The 24,135-nt window shown below is 50.0% G+C and overlaps 2 protein-coding genes across 2 annotated transcripts; one reads left to right on the top strand and one right to left on the bottom strand.

The window, feature by feature from the left end:
• The first annotated feature begins 954 nt into the window (after window positions 1–954).
• Window positions 955–7,272, top strand: CTF1 (cardiotrophin 1). The gene is made up of 3 exons (XM_012764184.2): window positions 955–1,012; window positions 2,677–2,795; window positions 4,550–7,272. The coding sequence occupies exons 1-3, from the start codon at window positions 988–990 to the stop codon at window positions 5,021–5,023; spliced, it is 618 nt and encodes a 205-aa protein (XP_012619638.2). The 5' UTR covers window positions 955–987; the 3' UTR covers window positions 5,024–7,272.
• LOC105871058 (cardiotrophin-2) lies at window positions 6,479–14,805 on the bottom strand. Its single transcript, XM_012764183.2, has 3 exons — window positions 14,676–14,805; window positions 8,827–8,963; window positions 6,479–6,937 (listed from the first exon to the last, which is right to left on the bottom strand). Exons 1-3 carry the CDS (start codon window positions 14,803–14,805, stop codon window positions 6,479–6,481), a joined length of 726 nt encoding a protein of 241 aa, XP_012619637.2.
• Between the last annotated feature and the right edge of the window lie 9,330 nt (window positions 14,806–24,135).

Genomic DNA, 24,135 nt, shown 5'->3' with positions numbered 1-24,135 from the left:
TCATGACAACATCCTCACAGACACATGGGCTCCCTTCCCAGTCCTTCACTCACAACCCCCCATTACCTGCTGTTGTCTATGGTTCCCCTTCAGACTGTGAGCTCCTTAGGGGCCAGAAACCAAGTATGGATCATCTTTGACCCAGCGCCCAGGACAGAGTAGGTGCTTGGGAACCATTTGTGGGCATAAGTGTGTACAGTCCTTTCAGAGTCTACACCAGGCTAATGGGTTGATGTATGGGTGTGACCTCCTGTACAGGTCTCTGAAGTTTGCTTCCGTGTCAGAATGAGTGTCGGTAAACATTAACCCTTCAGTGGATGCGTGTGAGCGTGCATGTGTGCGCATGTGTATATCAGTGGAGTTCTCTCACTGGGCCTGGCGAGGTGAGGTAAAGTGGTTTGTCTGGCTCCCTCTTGGTAGGTGTAACAGTAAGAGTGACAGATAAGTGTGCCCCTCGCCTGAGGGCCCCCACCGCAGCCTCTCTTGCATAGAGAGACGCATACTCTCTGTCTGGCATGCAGTCAAGAGATTGTTGAATGAATGGATGGAGGAATAGGATGGTAGAATCAGACAAGTCAAGTGGGAGGGAAGGCCTGTGCATTCCTGTCCCGCCACTCTTGCAGTTTCCCTTTCCTGTCTCCCCAGCTTTCCCTCCAAAGCAGTCCCAGCCATCGTCCCTGCCTCAGGTCGGAGCCTGAGCCTCCTCCTGGGGCAGGACGCTGGGCTGCCTCTCAGGCCCCGACACCCCCAGCCCTGAGGTCCTGTGCACTGTGCGAACAACCTGTCTCCCCCTCGGCCCCTTCCCCTACTAGGCCCCACAGGCGGGACCTGAGCTCAGGGCCCAGGAATCTTGCCTGGAGGGGGGGGGTGAAATGTTTGGGGTCTGGGCTCTGATTGGCTGAGCCTGGGCCCCGCCCCCAGCCCTTTCCCTCTTCTCCCCCCTCGAAAGGGGGGCGTGGAGGGAACCGGGATCAGCCGGGGGCCAGCATGAGCCGGAGGGAGGGAAGTCTGGGTAAGGGGCTGGAGCACCGTACGCTGCTGGGTCCCTGAGGGGAGCAGGAATCAGAAGGGTTGGAAGCCGGGGTCTGGGTTCCGTCACCCCCGGGTCCGGGAGGGGAGCGGCCTGGGCGGGGAAGAGCAGGGCTCCGGTGTCAGGTAACTAGAAGTTGTGAGAAGCGGCAGGCTCAAGGGTTTAGAGGAGGCCTGGGGCTGAGGCTTCAGGGACTTGGACTTGGGGTTAGAAAACCTGTTCGAGTACACCCTGAGGGAGGACTGGGGTCGGGGCTGGGGCAGGACGCCTGGGTTCACTCTCAGTATTGGTAAAGAATCAGAGCTGGGCGGCCAGGACGAGAGGTAGAGTTAGAAGGAAGCCTTTGATGCACAGGAGCTAGCGAATGACAACAGGAGACGAAAGTCAGGACTGGTAGAGATCGGGACCGGCGGTGGGAAACTCAGGCGAGGGGCGGGGCGGGAGTTGCCGGGCCAGGACTACATTCCCCAGCATGCACTGGGTGTGCGCTGTGCGTTTCGGGAAGTGTAGTCCCTCCTGGGGTGCCACACTCTGGTTTGTGCCAGGGGAGGCCGGACGTTATTTCGTTGATTCTGCCCAGCCCAGCGCCTTACATACAAGAGGCATCAGGGAGAGAATGGGACTTCAGTCTCCCTCTCTGTAAAATGGGCCTTAAAGGCACATTCTGATTTAAAGTTCTGTGCTTCAGCGATGTTGAGTTCCACCAACAGTCACTGAGGTACAGAGATAGGTAAGCCCTATCCTTAAAGGGCTCCCAGGCTCAGGCAGATACACATGGAAAAGAGCCATTGAAAGAGCTACCTTGGAAGTATGAACAAATGGCCTCAAATCAAAGTTCGTTTAGGGAGGGGTGATTCTAGAGGCTGCACTGAGAAGGCAGTATAGTCATGCTCTGCATAACAACATTTCAGTCAACCAACAGACTGCATATACAACGGTGGTCCCATAGATTATCATTATCATTATTATTAGAGACAGGGTTTTGCTATGCTGCCCAGGCTAGTCTTGAACTCCTGGCCTCAAGCGACCCTCCCACCTCAGCCTCCCAAGTAGCTGGGATTACAGGTGTGAGCCACCATGCCCAGCATATAAGATTATAATATGTATTTATACTGTACCTTTTTATGTTTAGATATGTTTAGACACACAATACTCACCATTGTGTTCCAATTGCCTACAGTAGTCAGTACAGTAACATCCTTTACAGGTTTTTAGCCTAGGGGCAATAGGCTACACCATATAGCCTGAGCACGTAGGTGGTTATACCATCTAGGTTTGTGTAAGTACACTCTATGATGTTTGCACAGTGATGAAATTGCCTAATGATGCATTCTTCAGAACATATCCCAGTTGTTAAGCAATGCATGACTGTATTTGAATTTGGCTGTAATTTGAATTTGTCTATAATAGGATTTCAATGGTGATTTGTGGACAGAGTATATAGTTCAGGTAAATCAACCACTTGACAAAGGTCTGGTGTCTCATTTTCTCTCAGTTGGAATGGGACATACCCTGCCTGACTTGAAAGTTGGAGAATTCAGAACAGAGCTTCTGGGTTTAGAAGGAAGAGGCAGTCTGGGGGGTGGGGGGGAGGTCAAGGAGCAGGGGTGGGGGCTGCTCTCATTCCTGCCCCACTCTCCCACCAGAAGACCCCCAGGCTGACTCCTCAGTCTCACTCCTTCCCCACTTGGAAGCCAAGATCCGTCAGACACACAGCCTTGCCCACCTCCTCACCAAATACGCTGAGCAGCTGCTCCAGGAATATGTGAGTGGGAGTGGAGGTGGGGGTGCCGGGGCCTGGGATGGGGAAGCATGGATCTCACAGAGGTCCTCAGCCACCCATTTTCTCAACCTCATTCCCAGCTATGGAAATCAGGGCTCCTGATGATGAGAGGGACAGCAACTTACCCCTGGCCACACAGCAAATTGGATGAGGACCCTATATGTGACCCAAATGCCACTCTATCCTCCTCAGCTTAGAGGGACCCTCCTTGGTGGTTTAAGTCAGAGGCAGCCTGGGGGAGGGAAAAAAAACTGATCTGGGAGTCAGGAAACCTAATTTCTAGGCTCTGTGTGATCTTGTCATTCCACCTCCTTGGGCCTTGGTCTTCCCAGCTGTAAAAGGAGGCAGCTGAATGAGGTGAACTATGAACTCTTCTACCTGGGATATTCAGAGAGGCCAAGAGGTTTCAATCTGGAGCAAAAATTCTATCCCAAGAGGTGACTTTTACAGAAGAGGAAGATCTGCTGACATCTTTGGTTGGGCAGAAGGCCCTGCCCAAGGAAAGAAGATATTTTCCCAAATTACCCTGGTGTAGTAGAGGAAAGGGATAGCTTTATAGCTTTGAATCAGACTGATTGTAGGCTTGCCAACTTGTGAACTGTGACCTTGGGCAGTAATGATAACATTAGAAACAACAATATAACAATTATAAAGCAGATAGGGGGATAATAGAACTAGCTTTGTAGTCCTATCAACTTTGATTCAAATTCCAGCTCTCCCACTTCCTAGATGGGTGACCTAGGGCAAGTCACTGTATCTTTTCAGCCCTACTTTTCTTATTTACAAAGCCATCATCATTCTCATTACTGGAAAGATTATAGTGTGTTCAAAGCAGCAAACAATGCCTATAACAGAGGCAAGATGTTAGCAAAGGATAAATGTTATTGTTATAGCATTTTACAAATTACAAATCACCTTTATCTTTCTTTTTTTTTTTTTTTTTTTTTTTTTGAGACAGAGTCTCCGCTTTGTTGCCCAGGCTAGAGTGCTGTGGTGTCAGCCTAGCTCACAGCAACCTCAAACTCCTGGCCTCAAGCAATCCTCCTGCCTCAGCCTCAGGACTACAGGCCTGTGCCACCACATCCAGCTAATTTTTTCTATTTTTAGTTGCCCAGCTAATTTCTTTCATTATTGAGTAGCGACTGGGTCTCGCTCTTGCTGAAGCTGGTCTCAAACTCCTGAGCTCAAGCAGTCCTCCTGCCTCAGCTTCCCAGAGTGTTAGGATTACAGGCTGAGCCACTGCACCCAACCTTTGCACTATCTTATATGATTCTCAGGAGACTTCTGATAGGAAGACAGGACAGGAAGCTGCTTCCCCACACTTTACAGATGAGAAGACTGAGGCTCAGAGAGGGAAAATGGTTTTGCCTAAAACTGCACAGCTAGTAAGAGGTGGAGCAGGATTTGAACCTGGGTCTGTAAAATAACATTAATAAATGAGCTAACATTTATGGAGGCCTTCCTAGGGGCCAGGCCCTGCCTTGAGCACTCGAGATGCTCATAACGCTTTCTGAAGTGGATCCTGTTATTCGCTCCAATTTAGAGAGGTGGAAATAAAGGCACTGGTGTGAGGCCCACGTTATTTTGTTTTATCTCAGAACATCGATGTCCGGAGGAATTATTTGCAAAATGAGGAAACTGAGGCCCCTGCAGAGGGATGGAGGGCTCGGTTAAGAGTGGAAGGTCCCCCGCCCCCTCCTGGGGAGCCCCACTGACCGCCGGCCATGTCTCCGCAGGTGCAGCACCAGGGAGACCCCTTCGGGCTGCCCGGGTTCTCACCACCGCGGCTGCCGGTGGCCGGCCTGAGCGCCCCGGCACCGAGCCACGCGGGGCTGCCGCTGCCCGAGCGACTGCGGCTGGACGCGGCCGCGCTGGCCGCGCTGCCCCCGCTGCTCGACGCCGTGCGCCGCCGCCAGGCGGAGCTGAACCCCCGCGCGCCGCGCCTGCTGCGGCACCTGGAGGACGCGGCGCGCCAGGTCCGGGCCCTGGGCGCCGCCCTGGAGACCGTGCTGGCCGCGCTGGGCGCCGCCGCCCACGGGCCCCGGCCTGAACCCCCCGCCACCGCCACCGCCGCCACCGCCGCCACCGCCACCGCCGCGGGGGTCTTTCCGGCCAAGGTGCTGGGGCTCCGCGTGTGCGGCCTCTACCGCGAGTGGGTGAGCCGCACCGAGGGCGACCTGAGCCAGCTGGTGCCCGGGGGCCCAGCCTGAGCGCGGGACTGGGGGCGCAGCTCGCTCTGTCGCCGTCTCTCCACCTGTCTGTCTGCAGTACTCTCATCTCCGTCGGTGTTGTCTGCTCTCCGGTTGTCTCCGTTGCTCTGTCCCCCACCTCTTTGCTTTGCGTGCCCTCTTGCGTTCTCTCTCGACCTCCTCGTCTCCGTAGGCACTCTCCAAGCGTCTACCATCCTCTTACTTTCCCTCTTTCCCTCCATCCTTGGGCTTGCCTCCGTAGGTCTGTTTTGGTCTCCCCCTTCCCCCAGCTCCAGGAGGCCTCTCTGTCTCTCTCCTTTCCCCTCTCGTGTCTCCCATCGGCCCCACATGAGCGTGTGTACATCTCAGCCTCATCTCAAGGTGATACTTGTCTCTCTGTCTCCCTCTGTCTTTGTCCATCCTTTCCTGGCCAGGGACGTGCCTTCTGGTCCTGTGGTGGGAAGGCCTCCAAATTTCAGCCACCTCCCCGGACGTCATTCCATCTTCTGTCCTCACTCTCCCCAACAGGTCCCTTTCGGGCCCTGCCCCCTCTAGCTTTGATCTCCTTCCTTCCCCGCACACCTCCACCCCATCCAAGCCAGGTCTGTGAATAGAGAAAAAACACCTTAAAAGAATTTTATTTCTGAAAATAAATTAATTTTTAGTAAATAAAATGTTGAAAAATAAAAAGAAAACGAAAGTTACCTGTATATATACAGTTGTTGAAAATGGGGAGACAGCTTTGAGGAGAATAGGATCCTTGGGGTGAAGCCTGGTTCCCCAGACATACCTAAAAGGCGCATTATAAATAGGAGATTCATGAGAGCCCCAGGCCAGGGACTCTATCTACCAGCCTGCCAGAACAGGACATGGATGTGTCCAAGCAGAAAACATGTGACTGAGTCCATAGTTCTTGAAAAATTGGACATCACTGATCAGGAAGTGAAACCTCTTCAGACAGGAAGTAGAACAGTAGCCATAGGCAGAGAAGTAGACTAGGGGAGGAAATAAATTTCAGCAAGATGGGAGGCCTGTCTGCTCAGAAAGGCCATATCTTCATACAGGAAGTGAGGTAGATGGAGACAGAAAGGCGGCCCTGGACCTCCCCAGAATCACAGGAAGGGGAAGGTCTCAGGGAGCACCCAGCAAAGAGACCAACTGTCCTATAGTGGGACGTGAAGCCTCTTCAGAGAGGCACTTCTTTCTAAACAGGAAGCAGGACCACTGGATTGGTAATCCATGAAGTAGTAGTATCCATGGAGACCCACCCAAATCTGGAAGGGAAGCCATGGGACCTGGGCAGGAAGGCCCAGGCAATGAGGAATTGAAACTTGGCTTCCAGGAAATATTTCCCAAGACATGGCACACAAGCCCTGCTAGACGAGATGTATCTCCTTCTCTAGCCCAGAAGTAAGGCAGAAAAGAATCCACTGTGAAAGAGGAAGTGGTGTAGCCTCTGACAGGAACTCCTACCTTCTATGCTGGATATTTGGCCTTGAGCAGAGCCAAGTCCCTCACAGCTCGGTCTGTCCAGTGGCCATATTCCCGGGTCACTACGTAGCCTCGACATTTCCTCTGGAAGGCTGATGCCCCAAAAGGAACAAGTCCAAGAGTGTCCTCTTCTGGGGGGATAGGCAGCCCCAGGGCAGTCATGATGGCAGCCATGTTGCCTAGCAGGCCTTGGGCCCTGAGTCTTGCAGCCCCAAGCTGGGCCAGCAGGATGGGACTGCCAGGATTCAGGTCACTCTGGTCGTCCCCCACGAGCTGGAGGTGCTGGGTCAAGGCCAGGAAGGCCCCCTGGGCACGGTTCAGCCGCTCCCCATCATCCAGGGCGTGCCAGATTTTGAATGAAACGGCGGCAGGAGGCAGGCTGCTCAGCTGGAGCTCGGGGGCTGAGAAGCCAGGGTCGCTAAAGGGGCTGCCCTGGTACTGGAGCTGCAGGAGGGACAGAGACAGGAGTGAGGGGACCAACGGGGTATCTGGGGCTTTGACTGCATATCTGCTCTCTGAGACTGGCATCTTCCCAGGACAAGTTGCCACTCGCCACCCCTCAGGAAGTTGGTGGGCTGTCTTAACACAAAGCAAGGGCCTGTTAGGCTCCAGTTTGTCATCCTCCCTGTACCAGCTGTGCAACATTGAATCACAAGCTTCAGCAATTCCCATGTGGCAGTATTATTGTGAAGATGATAAGAAATCATACATACAAACCACTTAGCACAGCATCTGACATGCAATAAGGGTGTGATAAGTCATCATTAATTAATAATATATTAATATCAATGAACACTGTGATTATATTAGTTATTATATTTTTAATCCATGTATATTATTGACAATGTAGTTACAGCCTGATATCTTTTTTATTTAAAGCAGTTAGTTGTTTATGTTTGTTAATTTTATTACAGTAATTAATAAATAATTGTTAATATTATTAAATTTAATTGAGAACCTTCCCCATCAAAGTTCTTACTTCACCTAACCAAGACCCACAGAATCTTATATGCACACTGATAGATCTCCTAATTGGTTGATCACCTAGTCCTACTTCCCCATTTTACGGGTGGAGAAACTGAGGCTCCGGGTGCCCAAGGCCATCCAGGGAATAGTGGCAGCTATGGCACTAGAAATTAGATTAACTTCACATGGGCCTGGAATATAATGCAGTGGAAAAGTTGAAATTCGAAGACCTCCAGGGCCAGGCAGATCATGTAACTTGGGAAGAGGGCAGGAATAAAGGTGGGGGTGAGAGGTGATTTTGGTCAACAGGATCCCTATACCTGTAATAGACAGGTATTCATACTCACAATTTGAACAAGCACTGCATGGACCAAACAAAAACCATCTATGGGTCATACCCAGCCAGCAGGCTATCAGTTTTAACTTCTAAACAATGAGGCAGGGGTGGGGTTGGTGGCATGGAGTTCCACAGGCATGGTTTTAGATCTTCGCACTGCCAGTTATTAGCTCTGTGACCTCTGGCAAATTATTTACCCCCTCTAAGACTAAGTTTCCTCATCTGTAAAATGGATTATAATTCCACCTCTCAGAACTGTTTGAACTTATATTAATGGAAATAGAGCCTAATATGCCTAGCTTGGCATAGTGCCCAAGTAACACCCAGCGTGAGGTGGCTGTGGTTAGTCAACTAACCCTGACTATGGAAAGCCCTTCCCTCTAAGTGCTTCCTTTGAACCTTGTAACAGTCCTGGGAAGTCAGCAAAGGCAGGATCATCATCTTATTTTGCAGATGAGGAAGCTGAGACCAAAGGAGGAGGAATGACTTGCCCAACGTCACCCAGCTATCAGTGACAGCATTTCCTTGTTTTGTTTTTTGTTGTTGAGACAGAGTTTCACTCGGTGTCCCTGGGTAGAGTGCAGTGATGTCGTTGTAGTTCACCGCAAGCTCCAACTCCGGGGCTTAAGCAATCCTTCCTCCTCAGCCTCCTGGTAGCTGGGACTACAGGTTCGCACCATGGATTTTGTTGTTTCATGTACTTTTTTTTTTTTTGTCTGTTTCTTTTTTTCCCCTCTCTTTTGTAGAAAGAGAAAAAAGGTGGAGTCTCAGTGTTGCTCAGGCTGGTGTCAAACCCCTGAGCTCCAGTTATCCTCCCGCCTCGGCCTCCCAGAGAGCTAGGATTACAGGCATGAGCCACCACACCCAGCCAGTGACAGCATTTGAGTGAGTGTGTCTCTAGTGAACAGAGCCCCTGTATCCTCAGGCCCATGGAGGTGTCTTCTGGGCTTGCTCTATTTCTCCTACCTAGGGCTGGGCCAGGAGGGCAGTGCCCCCACCTTGTCCCCTGCTTATGCCCAGTGTCACTCACATAAGTCTGCAGCAGCGTGGATGTGTTCTTCTGCATGTAGAGGGCCAGGCTATAGGCTTGACTGATGGGCCCAGCTGGGGAGATGGGGGCTGCCGGACTGAGGAGTGGCAACAGCAGCGTCAGCAGGCAAAGGGGCCCTGGCAGAGGAAATAAGGTCAAGTCCCTGACCCTACCTGCCCATTCATTCATTCATCTCAACAACTCCTAAGAAGAGTACAGCCCTTTTGGCCTACAGCTACCTTGTATATATGCAAGTCAGGGCACAGTCATCCTGTAAGTAGATTATTTCCAACTCAAAACACTCCCCTGAACTCCAGACCCACGTATTCAACTTCCTACTTGACATTTTCACTTGGATATTAGCAAGCATCTCAAACTCAAAATATCAATGCACAACTCCGGTTGCCCCCGTCCCCCGACTTCCCACCTCAGGTGAGAGCACTTCCACTCTTCTAATTGCTTAGGCCAAGCCGTGGGGTCCTCTTGGATGCCTCACCGTGTTCCCCAGAACATTGTTGGCTCTATCCTTAAAAGGCAGCCAATGCACATGTTTCTTCATCTGCGTGTTTCCTGATTCATCTGAGCGCTCCTTACAAGTATATGTTGACTTTGTGAAAATCCATTGAGCTGTATACACTTAGGACTTGTGCACTTTTCTGTACATTTGTTACTTTTAATAAAAAGTTTTAAAAGATGAAAAGATGTACCCAGGATCTAACCACTTCTCCCCCTCCTTCCACTGCTAGCACCTCACCATCACCTGGCCTGGATAGCAGCCCCTCCCTCCCCGTCTCTCTGCTTCCACCTCCACCAAGTCCCCCAGGTCTAGCCACATCCCTCCTCTGCTCGAGCACTCACATGGCTCCCATCTCTCTCAGTAAAATCCAAAGTCCTCGATGTGTCCTGCAAAGGCCTGGTCCCTGGGCACTGCTGAGATTTTCACTATCTGAAAGAACTTCATGTATTTATTTGTTCCCTTGCTTGTTGCTGTCTCTCCCACCAGGGTGTTAGCTCCAGGAAGAGGAAACCTCACCTGGCTCCTTCACTGCTGGTTCCCCATAATAATTTTTTGTTGAATGAATGAGTGAATGAATGCTGCCATGAACATCCTGGTCCCAGCCTCTTTGGGCACTTTTGAAAGTGGGAGTATCTGGATTGGAGGGCATGCTTACTTTAAGTTTGGGTAGATGCTGCCAACCTGTCCTCTCAAAGGCCTGGCTCTTTGGTTCCCACCAAACAGAGTGAGGATCAGAGAAGTGGGGAGCTACCTAAGGTCTCCAGCTAGGAAGTGATGGAGGTGAGAGGCAAACCCAGGAGTTCCCAAAAGTTCACAACCAACTGAGAGAGGCTGAAAGGGAAGGCCCTTTTGTTCATTCCTTCAACAGACTTGGATCATTGCACCACTCTATCACACTAGCTTGACCGTTTACTCATTTGGTACATGTATGTCTGCAGGATGAAACCCCCACGAGGCCATGGATTTCGTCTGTTTGTTCGCTGCCATATCCCCAAATGCTTCAGATGGTACCTAGCACACAATAGGCACTCAATAAATATTTGTCAGATGAATGATGAATGAAGCCTTCTATGTGGAAGGATTTGGAGGTTTCCAGCAGAGGCAAAGACAGCTGGGCACCTGAGTCAGAGGGGCCAGAGAGGCTGGGCAGGGCCCCCTCCCCTCCTGGTCTCTGGCCCCTGCCCCTCACTCACCCACTGGACAGCTCATGCTCTCTCCTCGGCTCCTTCCTCTCTGCCGTCTCTGGGTCTTTCCAGGGCACCTGTCCTCCCTTCTGGGTGGCTTTATACCTGGGGCTGAGCCCTGGGGCCGTCCAACAGGGAGGCAGGGAGTAATGCCCTAGGGTGGAGGGGCGGGCAGTGGGCAGGATCCTGGCAAAGAATGAGAGACAGACCCAGCCACGGGACAGGACAGGGCGAGGTTTGGGTGGGACCCAAAAGAGGGCATATATTCCAGCCAGAGAGGCCCGGGACTCAGGGTGCAAAAACCCCAGAGGGAGGGAATAGCTAGGGAAGGGGACTCTGAGGTGACATCCTAGACCCCCACAGCTCCCAAATTCGACCTTAAACCCTGGTGGCTGGGAAGGAGGGGCAAGGGCAGGGAGGGGATTATGGGGGACAAAGGGGCCGCCCTGCTCCCTGCTGCTCTGCACGTCCTGGGATCCAGTTTCCCCTGAGGAGGCGGCCCCCTGCTCCGCCCCACAGGGACCCAAGCATTGGCCCTGGCTCCTAAGGAGTTTGGAAAAGGGACAGGAGGGGTGGTGTGTGAGCAACATCATCTATACCCAGGTGCACCCTTAGACACAGGAGCATGCACACGTCTACACACGTGTTGGCACGTGGGCACATGCCAGGCATGAGCACACACTTTCATGTGTTCATTCATTCAAATACCTGTGGACCCTTACTGTGTGCCAGTCCCTGTTCTAGGTGCTGGGGACAGAGCATGGGACCAGACAAACACTATCCCTGTCCTCGTGGAGCTGACACTTTAGCAGACATGCCTACCTATGTGCTGGATCATGCTAGGCCTACACATGACTACACACCCAGAGTCCCAGACTGATGAGCACACATGTACACAGATGCACACAGGTGAACACATACTGCACACGTGGGGGCCCAGCCAGAGGCACCTGCGCAGAGCAGACACAGGGTACCTCGTGCCCACACACATGCACACGCACACACGCAGCTGGAGTCCTGGGATCTAGCCACATCTCAGCCTCTGACATGCTGGGAGAGCTTGTCCCTCGGCCCAGGCACAACACACACGGACACACACAGACACACACACCTGAGGAACCCCACCCCCACCCCCGGAGGAGATAGCTCCCGGGCTCTGGTCCCTCTCCAGGCCTTCCCAACCTCTCCATAATGGAGCACGTGTGTGGTTCTCATCCCTGACCACCCTCTGAGTCAGAGTGGTCAGCCAGACCCCAACCCTAATTCCATCCAGGGGGGCTGGAATCCTGCCCACCCCACCTGCCCCGGCTAGGAGGTGACACGGAGGCAGATGGGATCACACATCCCTCAGCAGTTATTAATGGAGCAGATGGGATCACACATCCCTCAGCAGTTATTAATGGAGCACCTACTGTGTGCTGGCACAGAGACCAACAATAAACGTGTGAACCAATAACAACCCACAAGGTACTGAGAAGAAGCCAAGACAGGTTGATGTGACTTGCCGGGTTGGGAGGGCTTAGATAAGGAGCCTAAACTCCAGAAAGGGGCAGCTACTTACCTGGAGTCACACAGCAGAGCCAGGGCAGACCCTGACCCCAGCTTGGGGCTGGAAGTGGGGTGCCCCAGATCTGAACTGCAAGCTGAAGGAGTGAGGAGGCTGAGGAGATAGATTGCTTCTGAGGTAGGGGGTCCTCACCTGGGTCTCCAAGGCTGGGGGCTGGCGGGGCTGGCGGGCAGGGCCTGTGTGGGCAGGCGGTGATGTCAGGGGATTAGAGTAGGCCCATAGAGCAGGTGCACTGAGGCGTGGGCCAGCCGTGGTAGCGGGGCAGGGAGAAGAGGCGGGGCAGGAGGGCCCGAGGGAGGCAGATACTCGATCTGGTGCTATTCACAGGTGGACGGTGTACACGGGCCCAAACCTCACCCGAGAGGGCAGGCTAACCCCGCCTGACCCCACCACCGCCGGCCTCTCTCAAGGGCTTCTCTTTCTCTCTCTCGACCCCCAAGTGCCCTTCAGAGTGGGAGGAATTAGCCCCCATCCGAGGCCCAGCTCTGTTGGTCCAAGGCTCTGTCTTGGTGAGAGTCATCAGCTCGGCACCCCCTCCCCAGGCTGCCCGCCCTGCAGGTCCACCCGTCTCCAGCTCTCTTTTGGGCTCACCTGAAATAGACACCTTGCGAATCCCAGCAATTTAGGAGTCAGCAGGCTGGGGTTCAAGTCCTGCCTTTGTTCATCACGAGCTTGGGCAAGTTCCTTAACCTCTCTGAGCCCAGGGTGTTTCCTGTTTGGAAACTGGGATAATAATTCCCACCTCACAGACTCTTGCTGGCTCCACCCCTCCAAGCGTGCCTTGACTCCTGCTAGGAGGCCGCTCCCAGGCCTGGCAAAGCTTGCCCCAAGAATACATACTGCCCCCAACCAATGGCAAAAAGCTCGATGTCCCACGACACTGTGCTTGGAGACCAGCCGCTGTCCCAGCCGTGTGTGTGCCCCCGAGAGACTGGCTGCCTATCCAGCCCCAGGACACTCAAACATGACCCAACATCATCCACAGGATGAGGCCCATTCAGAACAAATACAAATGAAACTCCAAGCCAGGTCCTCACCCCGACGTTAACCCCAACCCCATTCCCAGCCCTGACTGTGAATCTTCACCCCTTCCCAAGCTGGGAGCACTCTTGGCAGGTTTCAGAAACAAGCAAGGCCAAGAAAGGGAGCAAAGAGATTGGTGTTTGGTGAGATGACAGGATGGAGAAGAGGAGGGCGGCTTTGTCCCCTCCCACCACCACCCATCCCTTTCCTTGACTCCCCAGTGCCCTCAGGATAAAGGCCCAACTCCTCTGCCTGGTGTCAACGGCTTCAACCCCTTCAAGCCCCAGCCCGCTGCACAGCCTTGGACCTCACATGCTGCTTTTGCACACCTTCTACTCCAGCCACACAATCTGCCAACAGTTCCTGCTAAACACTAGGCCTTTGCTCACGTAATTACCCCGCATGGAAAGCTCTCCTGCTCCCCCTTCACCTGAGACAATCCTCATTTGGGTGTTACTTCCTCTGGGAAACTTTCCCTGTCTCCTCTGGCCCCAGCTGGGTTGGTGGCTCCTCTGGGCTCCCACATTTCCCTGTGGCCCCCCTATCCATTTACTGATCACCCTGCATTGTAATTCTGCCTCCTAGCCACTCCCCGCCCCACCAGACAGGAAGGCAGGGTCTTGGCATCGCCACATCCCCAGCACTGGGCCACGCACATAGGAGAGACCTCAGTGAGTGTTGGTACCAGGAAGGCGGGAGCATGAGGGTTCCAACTGGCAACTCTGCAAGGCCATGCCATGGAGCCTGGTCTGCTGAGAAGAGTGCCTGGTCTCAGGAAACACACATGTCAGTCCCTCATCTTGACGGAGTGGCGTGCCAAAGGGGCATCCAGGGCAGGAAGCATGGGAGAGATGCCCCCGCACAGAGCTGATCATGGTGAGGAGCACAGCCCACCCATTCATTAATTCCAGGAACCTTTCAGGAATCTTGGCAGTGCTGTTCCAGAGACAGGGAGCTGATGGTGACCAAGACCAAGAGATCCCTGTCCTACTGGAGCACACAACTTTGCAGCTCAATCTTCTTCTTCATCATCATCATCATCATCACTAACATTTCTAGCATGCTTACTAGGGGCCTAGAATTGCTCTAAGCTCTTTCTATACATTGGCTCATGTTCTCTTTACAAAACATCTTGGAGTAGATAATACTGTTTGCCCAGTTTACAGATGAGGAAATTGAGGCACAGCAAAGTTAAGTGATTAGTTCATGGTCACACAGCTAGTAGGAGCAGTGCTAGGATTTGAACCAGGCTCCAGAGCTCTGGAGGCTTACGCTTTCTAATCTTTGAAACTTTTCCACAGCTTTTGTCTTCCTGGATTCCTTTCAGGATTATCTGGCAAGGAGCTGTCACCCCCAATACTCAGATGAGATGGAGGGAAAGAAAAAGAATCACAATTTTTCCCTCTGTTATGTTGCCAGTCACTTTATACATAGACACGACCTCATTTAATCCTCGTAACATCACTGGGAAGCAGGTTTTGGGGTTATTATCCCCTCAGGTTTGGGAGTTATTATCTCCTCTTTTACAGATGACATTCAGAGAGGTTTGGTGACTTGCCAAGATCATCTGAAGAAGGAGTTGCAGAGCATTTGGACTCAGGACTGGCTCCAGTGTCCAAGCTGTTCCCTGCCAGCCCAAGATGCAGGTTCTTTGCTATCACAATATCTTCACTACCATCTGTCCCCATGTTGGGGACACATAGGTGGACACCATGACAACAAAGTGGGAGACAGATCTGGCGGTGGTTAGCACACATCATATTCCAGGCCCACCCAGCCCTTGGTGACCTTTGGGATCCGGCCACACGTTGCCTCTGCTCTGTGAGCAGCCTGGGCTTGATGAGGAAGAGGAGTAGCAAGCCCTATGCCAGGAGCATGGAGCTTGATCGGAGATTCGGGTGTTGGTTTGAAAACTCGGAGACAGTAGAGTTAGACCCAGCAATTACATACTGAACAGCCACTGTGTGACCTGAACTTCCCCAAGAAGTGCCACATGAACAGCCAAATCAGATGAGCAGACCCCACCAGATAACAAAAGCCACCTTCCACCCATGTGCTCACCGTCAAATCAAATTGGTACTAACTGGCCAACACTTTTTTTTTTTTTTTTTTGGAGACAGAGTCTCGCTTTGTTGCCCAGGCTAGAGTGAGTGCCGTGGCGTCAGCCTAGCTCACAGCAACCTCAAACTCCTGGGCTTGAGTGATCCTTCTGCCTCAGCCTCCCAAGTAGCTGGGACTACAGGCATGCGCCACCATGCCCGGCTAATTTTTTATATATATATCAGTTGGCCAATTAATTTCTTTCTATTTATAGTAGAGACGGGGTCTCGCTCTTGCTCAGGCTGGTTTTGAACTCCTGACCTTGAGCAATCCGCCCGCCTCGGCCTCCCAAGAGCTAGGATTACAGGCGTGAGCCACAGCGCCCGGCCTGGCCAACACTTATGTGCACATATAGGAGTAACATTCATCAGAGGTAGGGCAGGTGGGAGGGGACGGAGGGGATGGGTATATTCACACGTAATGGGTGTGGTGCACATCATCTGGGGCATGGATATGCTTGAAGCTCTGACTCGGTGGGCCAAAGGCAATATACGTAACCTAAATATTTGAACCCCTGTAATATGCTGAGATATAAATAAATAAATAAATTTTTTTAAAAGGCTACTCTCAAACTACCAAACAAAACACTGTGTGATAAATGTGCAGAATTAGACAAGTAGGTCAACGGAACGGAATGGAAAGACCAGGAAAGACCCATGGATACATAGGAATTTAGGATGTGATAAAAGTAACTTTTCTTTTTTTTTTTTTTTTTTTGAGACAGAGTCTCACTTTGTTGCCCGGGCTAGAGTGAGTGCCGTGGCGTCAGCCTAGCTCACAGCAACCTCAATCTCCTGGGCTCGAGTGATCCTTCTGCCTCAGCCTCCCGGGTAGCTGGGACTACAGGCATGCGCCACCATGCCCGGCTAATTTTTTCTATATATATCAGTTGGCCAATTAATTCCTTTCTATTTATAGTAGAGACGGGGTCTCGCTCAGGCTGGTTTTGAACTCCTGACCTTGAGCAATCCGCCCGCCTCGGCCTCCCAAGAGCTAGGATTACAGGCGTGAGCCACAGCGCCCGGCCTAAAAGTAACTTTTCAAATGAGTGAGGATATGAATACACTGTTTTCATAAACAGGTATTGGGGGTGGGTGCAGTGGCTCATGCCTATAATCCTAACACTTTGGGGTGCCAAGATAGGAGGATTTCTTGAAGTCAGAGGTTCAAGACCAGCCTCGGCAACATAACAAGACCTATCTCTTCAAAAAATAATAAAAGTTCAGCTGGGCGTGGTGGCGCACGCCTGTAATCCTAGCACTCTGGGAGGCCAAGGCGGGCAGATTGCTTGAGGTCAGGAGTTAGAAACCAGCCTGAGCGAGACCCTGTCTCTACTAAAATTAGAAAGAAATTAATTGACCAACTAAAAATATATATACAAAAAATTAGCCAGGCGGCGGGGCGCGGTGGCTCACGCCTGTAATCCTAGCTCTTGGGAGGCCGAGGCGGGCGGATTGCTCAAGGTCAGGAGTTCAAAACCAGCCTGAGCAAGAGCGAGACCCCGTCTCTACTATAAATAGAAAGAAATTAATTGGCCAACTGATATATATATAAAAAATTAGCCGGGCATGGTGGCTCATGCCTGTAGTCCCAGCTACTCGGGAGGCTGAGGCAGGAGGATCGCTCGAGCCCAGGAGTTTGAGGTTGCTGTGAGCTAGGCTGACGCCACGGCACTCACTCTAACCTGGGCAACAAAGTGAGACTCTGTCTCAAAAATAAATGAATAAATAAGTAAATAATAAAACTTAGCTGGACATGGTGGCATATGCCTGTAATCCCAACTACTCAGGAGACTGAGGTGGGAGGGTTGCCTGAGGACAGGAGTTTGAGGCTGCAGTGAGCTATGTTCCTGCCACTGCACTCCAGCCTGGGTGACAGAGCAAGACCCTGTCTCAAAAAAAAAAAAAAAAAAAAAAAAGGCATTGGGGGCCGGGCGCTGTGGCTCACGCCTGTAATCCTAGCTCTTGGGAGGCCGAGGCGGGCGGATTGCTCAAGGTCAGGAGTTCAAAACCAGCCTGAGCGAGACCCCGTCTCTACCAAAAATAGAAAGAAATTAATTGGCCAACTGATATATATATATAAAATTAGCCGGGCATGGTGGCGCATGCCTGTAGTCCCAGCTACTCGGGAGGCTGAGGCAGAAGGATCACTCGAGCCCAGGAGTTTGAGGTTGCTGTGAGCTAGGCTGACGCCACGGCACTCACTCTAGCCTGGGCAACAAAGCGAGACTCTGTCTCAAAAAAAAAAAAAAAAAAAAGAAAGACATAAAGTTGTCCTGTAAACCACAATAATTATTTCATCTGAAGATGAGTAAAAAAAAAAAAAAAAGGCATTGGGATAGCTGGAAGATTCTATGCAAAAGTTTAGTTAACTCCTATAATGAGTATAGCTGTAGTCCCACCCAGATTGCTTTACTGGCAGGGCACTACCCCCAGCTGGTCTCAAGGGACTCACTTTACAGCAAAGCAAGTGCAGCGGTGGACACACTGCCATTTGCCACACCATCCGAAAGCTACTGGCCCCTTAGGGTATGGAACAGCCTCTGGAAGGATGTTCTGTGATGCCAGCATGGAGAGGATGCAGCACCCTCCTTCAGAATGAGGGGTACACCCTACACTCAGGGCTATTTTACAGTGCAGTGCCCCAGGATATGAGGACAGGAGACTGGGAACCAAGGAGGGGGAAGCAGGAGTGGCTCTGTTCACTGTCACCCCCTCAGGAATTTGTGCTTCCAGACCCTCCAACTTTAAGGCCCATAGGTCTAGAGATCCTAGCTCCTGGTTCCCAGAGGGGTGACAGATATTTCCACCAGGGGGCGCAGCAAGAGTGCCATTGAATTTTGAACTACAGCTGTTGCCTGGTCACTTTGCTCTCTTCATGACCAGCTTGCTACATACTGGCAGGAGTAACAGACCCTGGCCATCGCCAGGTGGTAGGAGTGTGTTGAGCAATCAGGTGATACACTGGGACATTCCAGATACCTGTACTGAGTCTTAGTTGTCAATGCGCAAGTGCTATAGCCATGGCTGATGGGGTATGGTAACTAGAGGCTCGGATGGGTAGGGACAAAGGTCAGGGTCACCCACCAGGCAAGCTACCCAGGCCAGCAAGAATACCAGCTGAACCCCAGCGTGGGGCATGGCAGGGGGGCTATGATGAATAAGTGGCCAAGGGAGGAGGTGAGGAATATTGATTGAGGCTCTAGAACTAACTCTCCTAAGTTTATCCAGAAATTGGGTCCAAGCAAAATCCAGGAGAAGCTGTCCTTAGATGGAGGGAACTTAGTGAGAGAAGCAAGTAGTCCTGAGCAAAGGTGAGCTCTAGTGCACACCTCTTGTCTCACCCAGGCCCCTTTGCAAAAGTTCCCCTGTCCCCGCCCCCATCTCTGGAGAACCACCTTGCTGCCCTCCCCCAGCAGACCTTGGCCAATGACAGACTGGCACAGAGTTGTAAAAGGTAGACCTCCAGCCTCCAGTTGGAACTAACTGGGCAGTACAATTTGGGTTCTAGAGCTTTCTTTAGAATCAGATCAAAGCTAGTCACCGAGACCACACTCTTGCCTGGCCTTCCCCTTCGGCCCTATCCTGATAACCCCATTCTCCTTCTGAGAACACTTCCCCAGGCTCTTGGTTGAGAATCCCTGTCTTGGGCTCTGTTTCCCAAGAACCTAGCCTAGGACAGACAGATCCCTTCCTAACCATTTAAAAATAACTTATATAAAAAAAATAAAATAAAATAACTTATAAAGACCAAAATGTGAAAAAGATCTCTAAAATCATTAAGCAAAAATATAGAATACTTTAAAAGCCTGGGCTAAGGGAAAACTTTCTAAAGCAAATCACAAAACATAACACCCATAAAGTAAAAGGTTGATATATTTAACTCTGTCTCTCTCTCTCTTTCTTTTTACTGCATGTGCACTCAGATATTGCCAGTGCTTACTGGGCTGTACTCTCACAGTGCAGAACACGAATGGGTTATGCCCTCACTGATATTTTCATTAGCATCATGGTGATTTTAACTATGCCCACAAATTATTTGACAATTAATTCCCCTCCTTGAATGTGGGCTGGTTGTACTGACTCACTGTAACAAACTGTGGCAGAAGTGATGTTATGTGGCTTCTGAGGTAAGAACTGTTTCCCCAGATGCTTGTCCTTGAAACCCAAGTGTGGGGAAACCCAGGCCACATAAGAGGCCACATGCAGGAGTTCTGGCTGACAGCCCCAGCCTGACCCTTGGCCGACAGCCAGCATCATCTGCCACACATGCGAATGGATGAAGCTTCAGATGATTCCAGGCCCCCAGCTTTCCAGGCTTCTAGCTGGGCCCCCAGACGTGGTGGAGCAGAGACAAGCTGCGTCTATCGTACTCTGGCTGAATTCTGGACCCACAGAAACCATATGAGAAATGATAACTGATTATTGTCATTTTGAGCCACTAAATTTAGGGAACACTAGATGACTAAAACAGGGGCTGTGTAAAATATATGGCATAAAAATGAAGAGAAATTGAATTACACAGCCTTAGGGGCAGTTTGCAGAAAGAATCCAGACAGTTCCCAATACGATCTGAAACAAAGGGGTGTTTAACACTTCAGATGACCTAGAATATCTTAAATCTTCAACATTTCATTTGCAATTGAGTTGATTTTCTCATAAATACAGTTTGTTGTTTTAGATACATGAAAATTACCATGCAGAAGAAACTTCTGTTTGGTAAACTGAAAAACCAAGTTGGCTCTCCTGTGCAAGGACTTGAGTGTGTATATGTTTAACAGGAACATTGAGTGTGTGAAGATATGCATGAAAATTAGAAATACAGATTCCTGCCCCCACTCAGAGACTCCTTAGTTCTGGCCTAGAGTCTGGGCATCTGCATTTTTAGCATGAAGGCTACTAGTCTCACCCCACCTCCCAGGAAATTTTGGGTGTCATATTTTGAGGCACATTGAACAACACACACAACTCTGTCTTCCATACAGAACCAGGCCTGGCAAGAAAAAAAACCAAAAGACTTAGGGGAACTGTTGTAGATTAAAGAGGTTCAGGAGGTATAATGACAGTATTTGTTATCTGTCACTAAATAACAAATTATCCCAAAATCTAGTGACTTAAAATAGCAACCCTTATTTCACAGTTTCTGTGAGTGGGGAATCTGGGCACATCTGGCTGAGGGGCTCTCACAGGCTGCCATCACAGTCAGGGCCGTAGTTATGTCTAGGGGCAAGAGTGTCTACTTCCAAGTTCACTCATGTGGTATTGGCAGGATTTGGTCCCTCAGGAGTTATCTGAAGGCCTCAGGCCCTCCCAAGCTGTTCGCTGAAGGCTGCCCTGGGTTCCTTGCCACACTGACCTCCCCACAGGGCAGTTCACAACATGACATCTTGCTTCATCAGAAGCCAAGAAGAGTCAGAGAGAGGGCTAACAGGATGGAAGTCACAGTCATTTATAGCCTTATCTTGGAAGTGACATCCTATCACCTTTGTCAATTCTTTTCATTATAGAAGCAAGTCACTAGGTCCAGCCTACATTCAAGGGAGGGGAAACCAGGAGACAGGGATAATTTGGAGTCATGTCAGCAGCTGCTTACTACAACAACCAAATGCAATATGTGGAGTTGATTGGGATTATTTATTTACTTAGAGACAGGGTCTCACTCTGTTGCCCAGGCTGGAGTGCAGTGGCACAATCATAGCTCATTGCAAACTCCAACTCCCAGGCTCAAGTGATCCTCCTGCCTCAGCCTCCCAAATAGCTGGGACTTCAGGTGTATGCCACCACACACAGCTAATTTTTATTTATTTATTTATTTTTTGAGACAGACTCTTACTCTGTTGCCCAGGCTAGAGTGTCATGGTGTCGGCCTAGCTCACAGCAACCTTAACCACTTCAGTATGGCGCCCACCGGCTGCAAAATCTTGCCCACAGCCGGCACTCACAGTCTACACGATAGTTTGTGCTGTGCATTGACAACCAATCCGTTTTGCTCTTGTGTGATGAGGAAAGCTTTAAAGCACTGAAAGCTTGTTTTACTTTACAGGCAGCTTTACTTGTAATGTAAATCAGAATAGGTAACATATACATATATGTTTTCATTATGTTATTTGTAAATGTTCACAATTTTATTTCGATAAATGAATAATTAGAAAAGTCATATCACGGCTGTCAGCTAAAGTCACTGTGCACGTTCATCTGTGGCTATCAACTATAGTCGACACTGGTACTGAAGTGGTTAAACTCCTGGGCTCAAGCGATCCTCTTGCCTTAGCCTCCCAGGTAGCTGAGGCTATAGACACGTGCCACCATGCCCGGCTAATTTTTTCTACTTTTAGTTGTTTGGCTAATTTCTTTCTATTTTTAGTAGAGAAGGGGGGTTGCTTTTGCTCAGGCTGATCTCGAACTCCTGAGGTCAAGCAGTCCTCCCGCCTCAGCCTCCCAGAGTGCTAGGATTACAAACATGAGCTACCCATGCCTAGCAGATTCTGATTTTAATCAACCAAATGTAAAAAGACATTTATGAAATTTGAACATGGACTGTGCATTAGATGATATTAAGGAATTATCATTATTTAGATGGGCAAATGTCTATAATTACGTTTTTAAAAAGAGTCCTTATCTCTTAGAGATATATCCTGAATACTACTACAAGTGAAATGTCATGTCTGGGATTTGCTTTAAAATAATACAGTGGAGGAGGGGGAGAAGCGGGCAAAGACAATATGGGGCTGGTCATATGTTGGTAAACATTGAAGTGGATACGGGGTACATGGATATGGGGGTTCATTATACTGTTCTACTTTTATGTGTGCTTGAAATTTTCCATAATAGGGTTGACAATCAGAGTGGTTGAAAGAATATACAATTTTAAAGTTATTGCACATCGACTATATTTTAATCTTTATTTTATTTTTATTTATTTTTTTGAGATAGAGTCTCGCTTTGTTGCACAGGCTAGAGTGAGTGCCGTGGCATCAGGATACCTCACAACAACCTCAAACTCCTGGGCTCAAGCAATCCTACTGCCTCAGCCTCCCGAGTAGCTGGGACTACAGGCATGCGCCACCATGCCCGGCTAATTTTTTTTTTTTTTTTTTTTGAGACAGAGTCTCGCTTTGTTGCCCAGGCTAGAGTAAGTGCCGTGGCATCAGCCTAGCTCACAGCAACCTCAAACTCCTGGGCTCAAGTGATCCTCCTGCCTCAGCCTCCCAAGTAGCTGGGACTACAGGCATGAGCCACCATGCCCGGCCAAGTTTTTCTATATATATTAGTTGGCCAATTAATTTCTTTCTATTTATAGTAGAGATGGGGTCTCGCTCTTACTCAGGCTGGTTTTGAACTCCTGACCTTGAGCAATCCGCCCGTCTCAGCCTCTCAGAGTGGTAGGTTTACAGGTGTGAGCCACCTCGCCTGGCCTAATTTTTTCTATATATATATTAGTTGGCCAATTAATTTCTTTCTATTTATAGTAGAGACAGGGTCTCGCTCTTGCTCAGGCTGGTTTTTTTTTTTTTTATTTCGGCATATTATGGGGAAACAGATTTTAAGATTTCAATAAATGCCCTTTCCCCTCCTCCCCCCACAAGTCTGAGTTTCCAGCATGACCATCCCCCAGATAGTGCACATCTCACTCATTATATATGTATATACCCTCCCCCCCCCAGGCTGGTTTTGAACTCTTGACCTCCAGCAATCCACCTGCCTCAGCCTCCCAGAGTGTTAGGATTACAGGGGTGAGCCACCATGCCCAGACTCATCTTGATTTCTTGAGCAACTACAGGGAGCAGACCTCCCCCCACAGCAGTATACCCCAGCCTACCCTGGCTGGATCCAGAAGAGATTGAGAAGGAAGGGCAGCTATTGCTAAAAAGGGACCTCAGGATGAATGCCCCCTGCCCAATTCAATGTGCTCATTCCAGGTAGCAGGCAGGGGTCTTCCTTTTCAGCAGCTCCCCTATGAAGACTGAATGACAAGACCTGTTTCTGAAACTGGTCTGCAGCCCCTTGGCCCAGGCCCTCGCATAGGAAACAACTACTACTAAGTAGTCTTAAGTCAAAAGTTCTTAAACAGGCCGGGCGCAGTGGCTCACACTTGTAATCTTAGCACTCTGAGAGGCCGAGGCGGGCGGATTGCTTGAGCTCAGGAGTTCGAAAGCAGCCTGAGCAAGAGCGAGACCCTGTCTATACTAAAAATAGGAAGAAATTAATTGGCCAACTAGAAGTATATAGAAAAAATTAGCCAGGCATGGTGGCTCATGCCTGTAGTCCCAGCTACTCCGGAGGCTGAGGCAGGAGGATCCCTTGAGCCCAGGAGTTTGAGGTTGCTGTGAGCTAGGCTGATGCCACGGCACTCTAGCCCAGGCAACAGAGCGAATCTCTGTCTCAAAAAAAAAAAAGTTCTCAAACAAAGTGCAGAAATAAGACAGAAAACAAATATCATCTTTTCACAAATGAAAAAGTGCTTATAGGTGCTATATTCCCTGAGTTCACTGATGTTCGAAGAGGTATAAAGAGGTCTTTATATTTTAATGTCAACATAGCTGGATTATAGTATTTTCAACTTATATATTTTTGTTTTTGTTTTTTGAGACAGGATCTCACTGTCATCCAGGCTGGAGTACAGGCACAATCATAGTTCACCATAGCCTTGAACTCCAGAGCTCAAGTGATCTTCCTGCCTCAGCCTCCCGAGAAGTTGGGACTAAAGGTGCACACCACCACACCCAACTAATTTTTCTTATTTAGAGATAGTATGTTGCTTTGTTGCCCAGGCTGGTATCAAACTCCTGGGCTCAAACTATCCTCCCGCCTCAGCCTCTCAATTCATGTTTTAAGTACGCAAATAATATCTGCTCATGGTAACAATTTCACTTATAAAGCAAAAAGTTTTCCTCTATCTTTATATGCAATCTTACCCTG

The sequence above is a fragment of the Microcebus murinus genome, chromosome 19 (genome assembly GCF_040939455.1).
Source record: "Microcebus murinus isolate Inina chromosome 19, M.murinus_Inina_mat1.0, whole genome shotgun sequence".
NCBI classification, from domain to species: domain Eukaryota; kingdom Metazoa; phylum Chordata; class Mammalia; order Primates; family Cheirogaleidae; genus Microcebus; species Microcebus murinus.
The sequence above is the reverse complement of the archived record's forward strand: the minus strand, read 5'-3'. Positions and strand labels throughout refer to the sequence as shown.

Coding starts and splice junctions, on each gene's coding strand:
- CTF1 (XM_012764184.2), top strand. CDS start 988: ATGAGCCGGAGGGAGGGAAGTCTGG. Junction 1,013..2,676: donor CCGGAGGGAGGGAAGTCTGG/GTAAGGGGCTGG, acceptor CTCTCCCACCAG/AAGACCCCCAGGCTGACTCC. Junction 2,796..4,549: donor AGCAGCTGCTCCAGGAATAT/GTGAGTGGGAGT, acceptor ATGTCTCCGCAG/GTGCAGCACCAGGGAGACCC.
- LOC105871058 (XM_012764183.2), bottom strand. CDS start 14,805: ATGGGGACAGATGGTAGTGAAGATATTGTGATAGCAAAGAACCTGCAT. Junction 8,964..14,675: donor TCCTTCTTCAGATGATCTTG/GCAAGTCACCAA, acceptor TTCCTCTGCCAG/GGCCCCTTTGCCTGCTGACG. Junction 6,938..8,826: donor CCACGCTGCTGCAGACTTAT/GTGAGTGACACT, acceptor TCCCTCCTGCAG/CTCCAGTACCAGGGCAGCCC.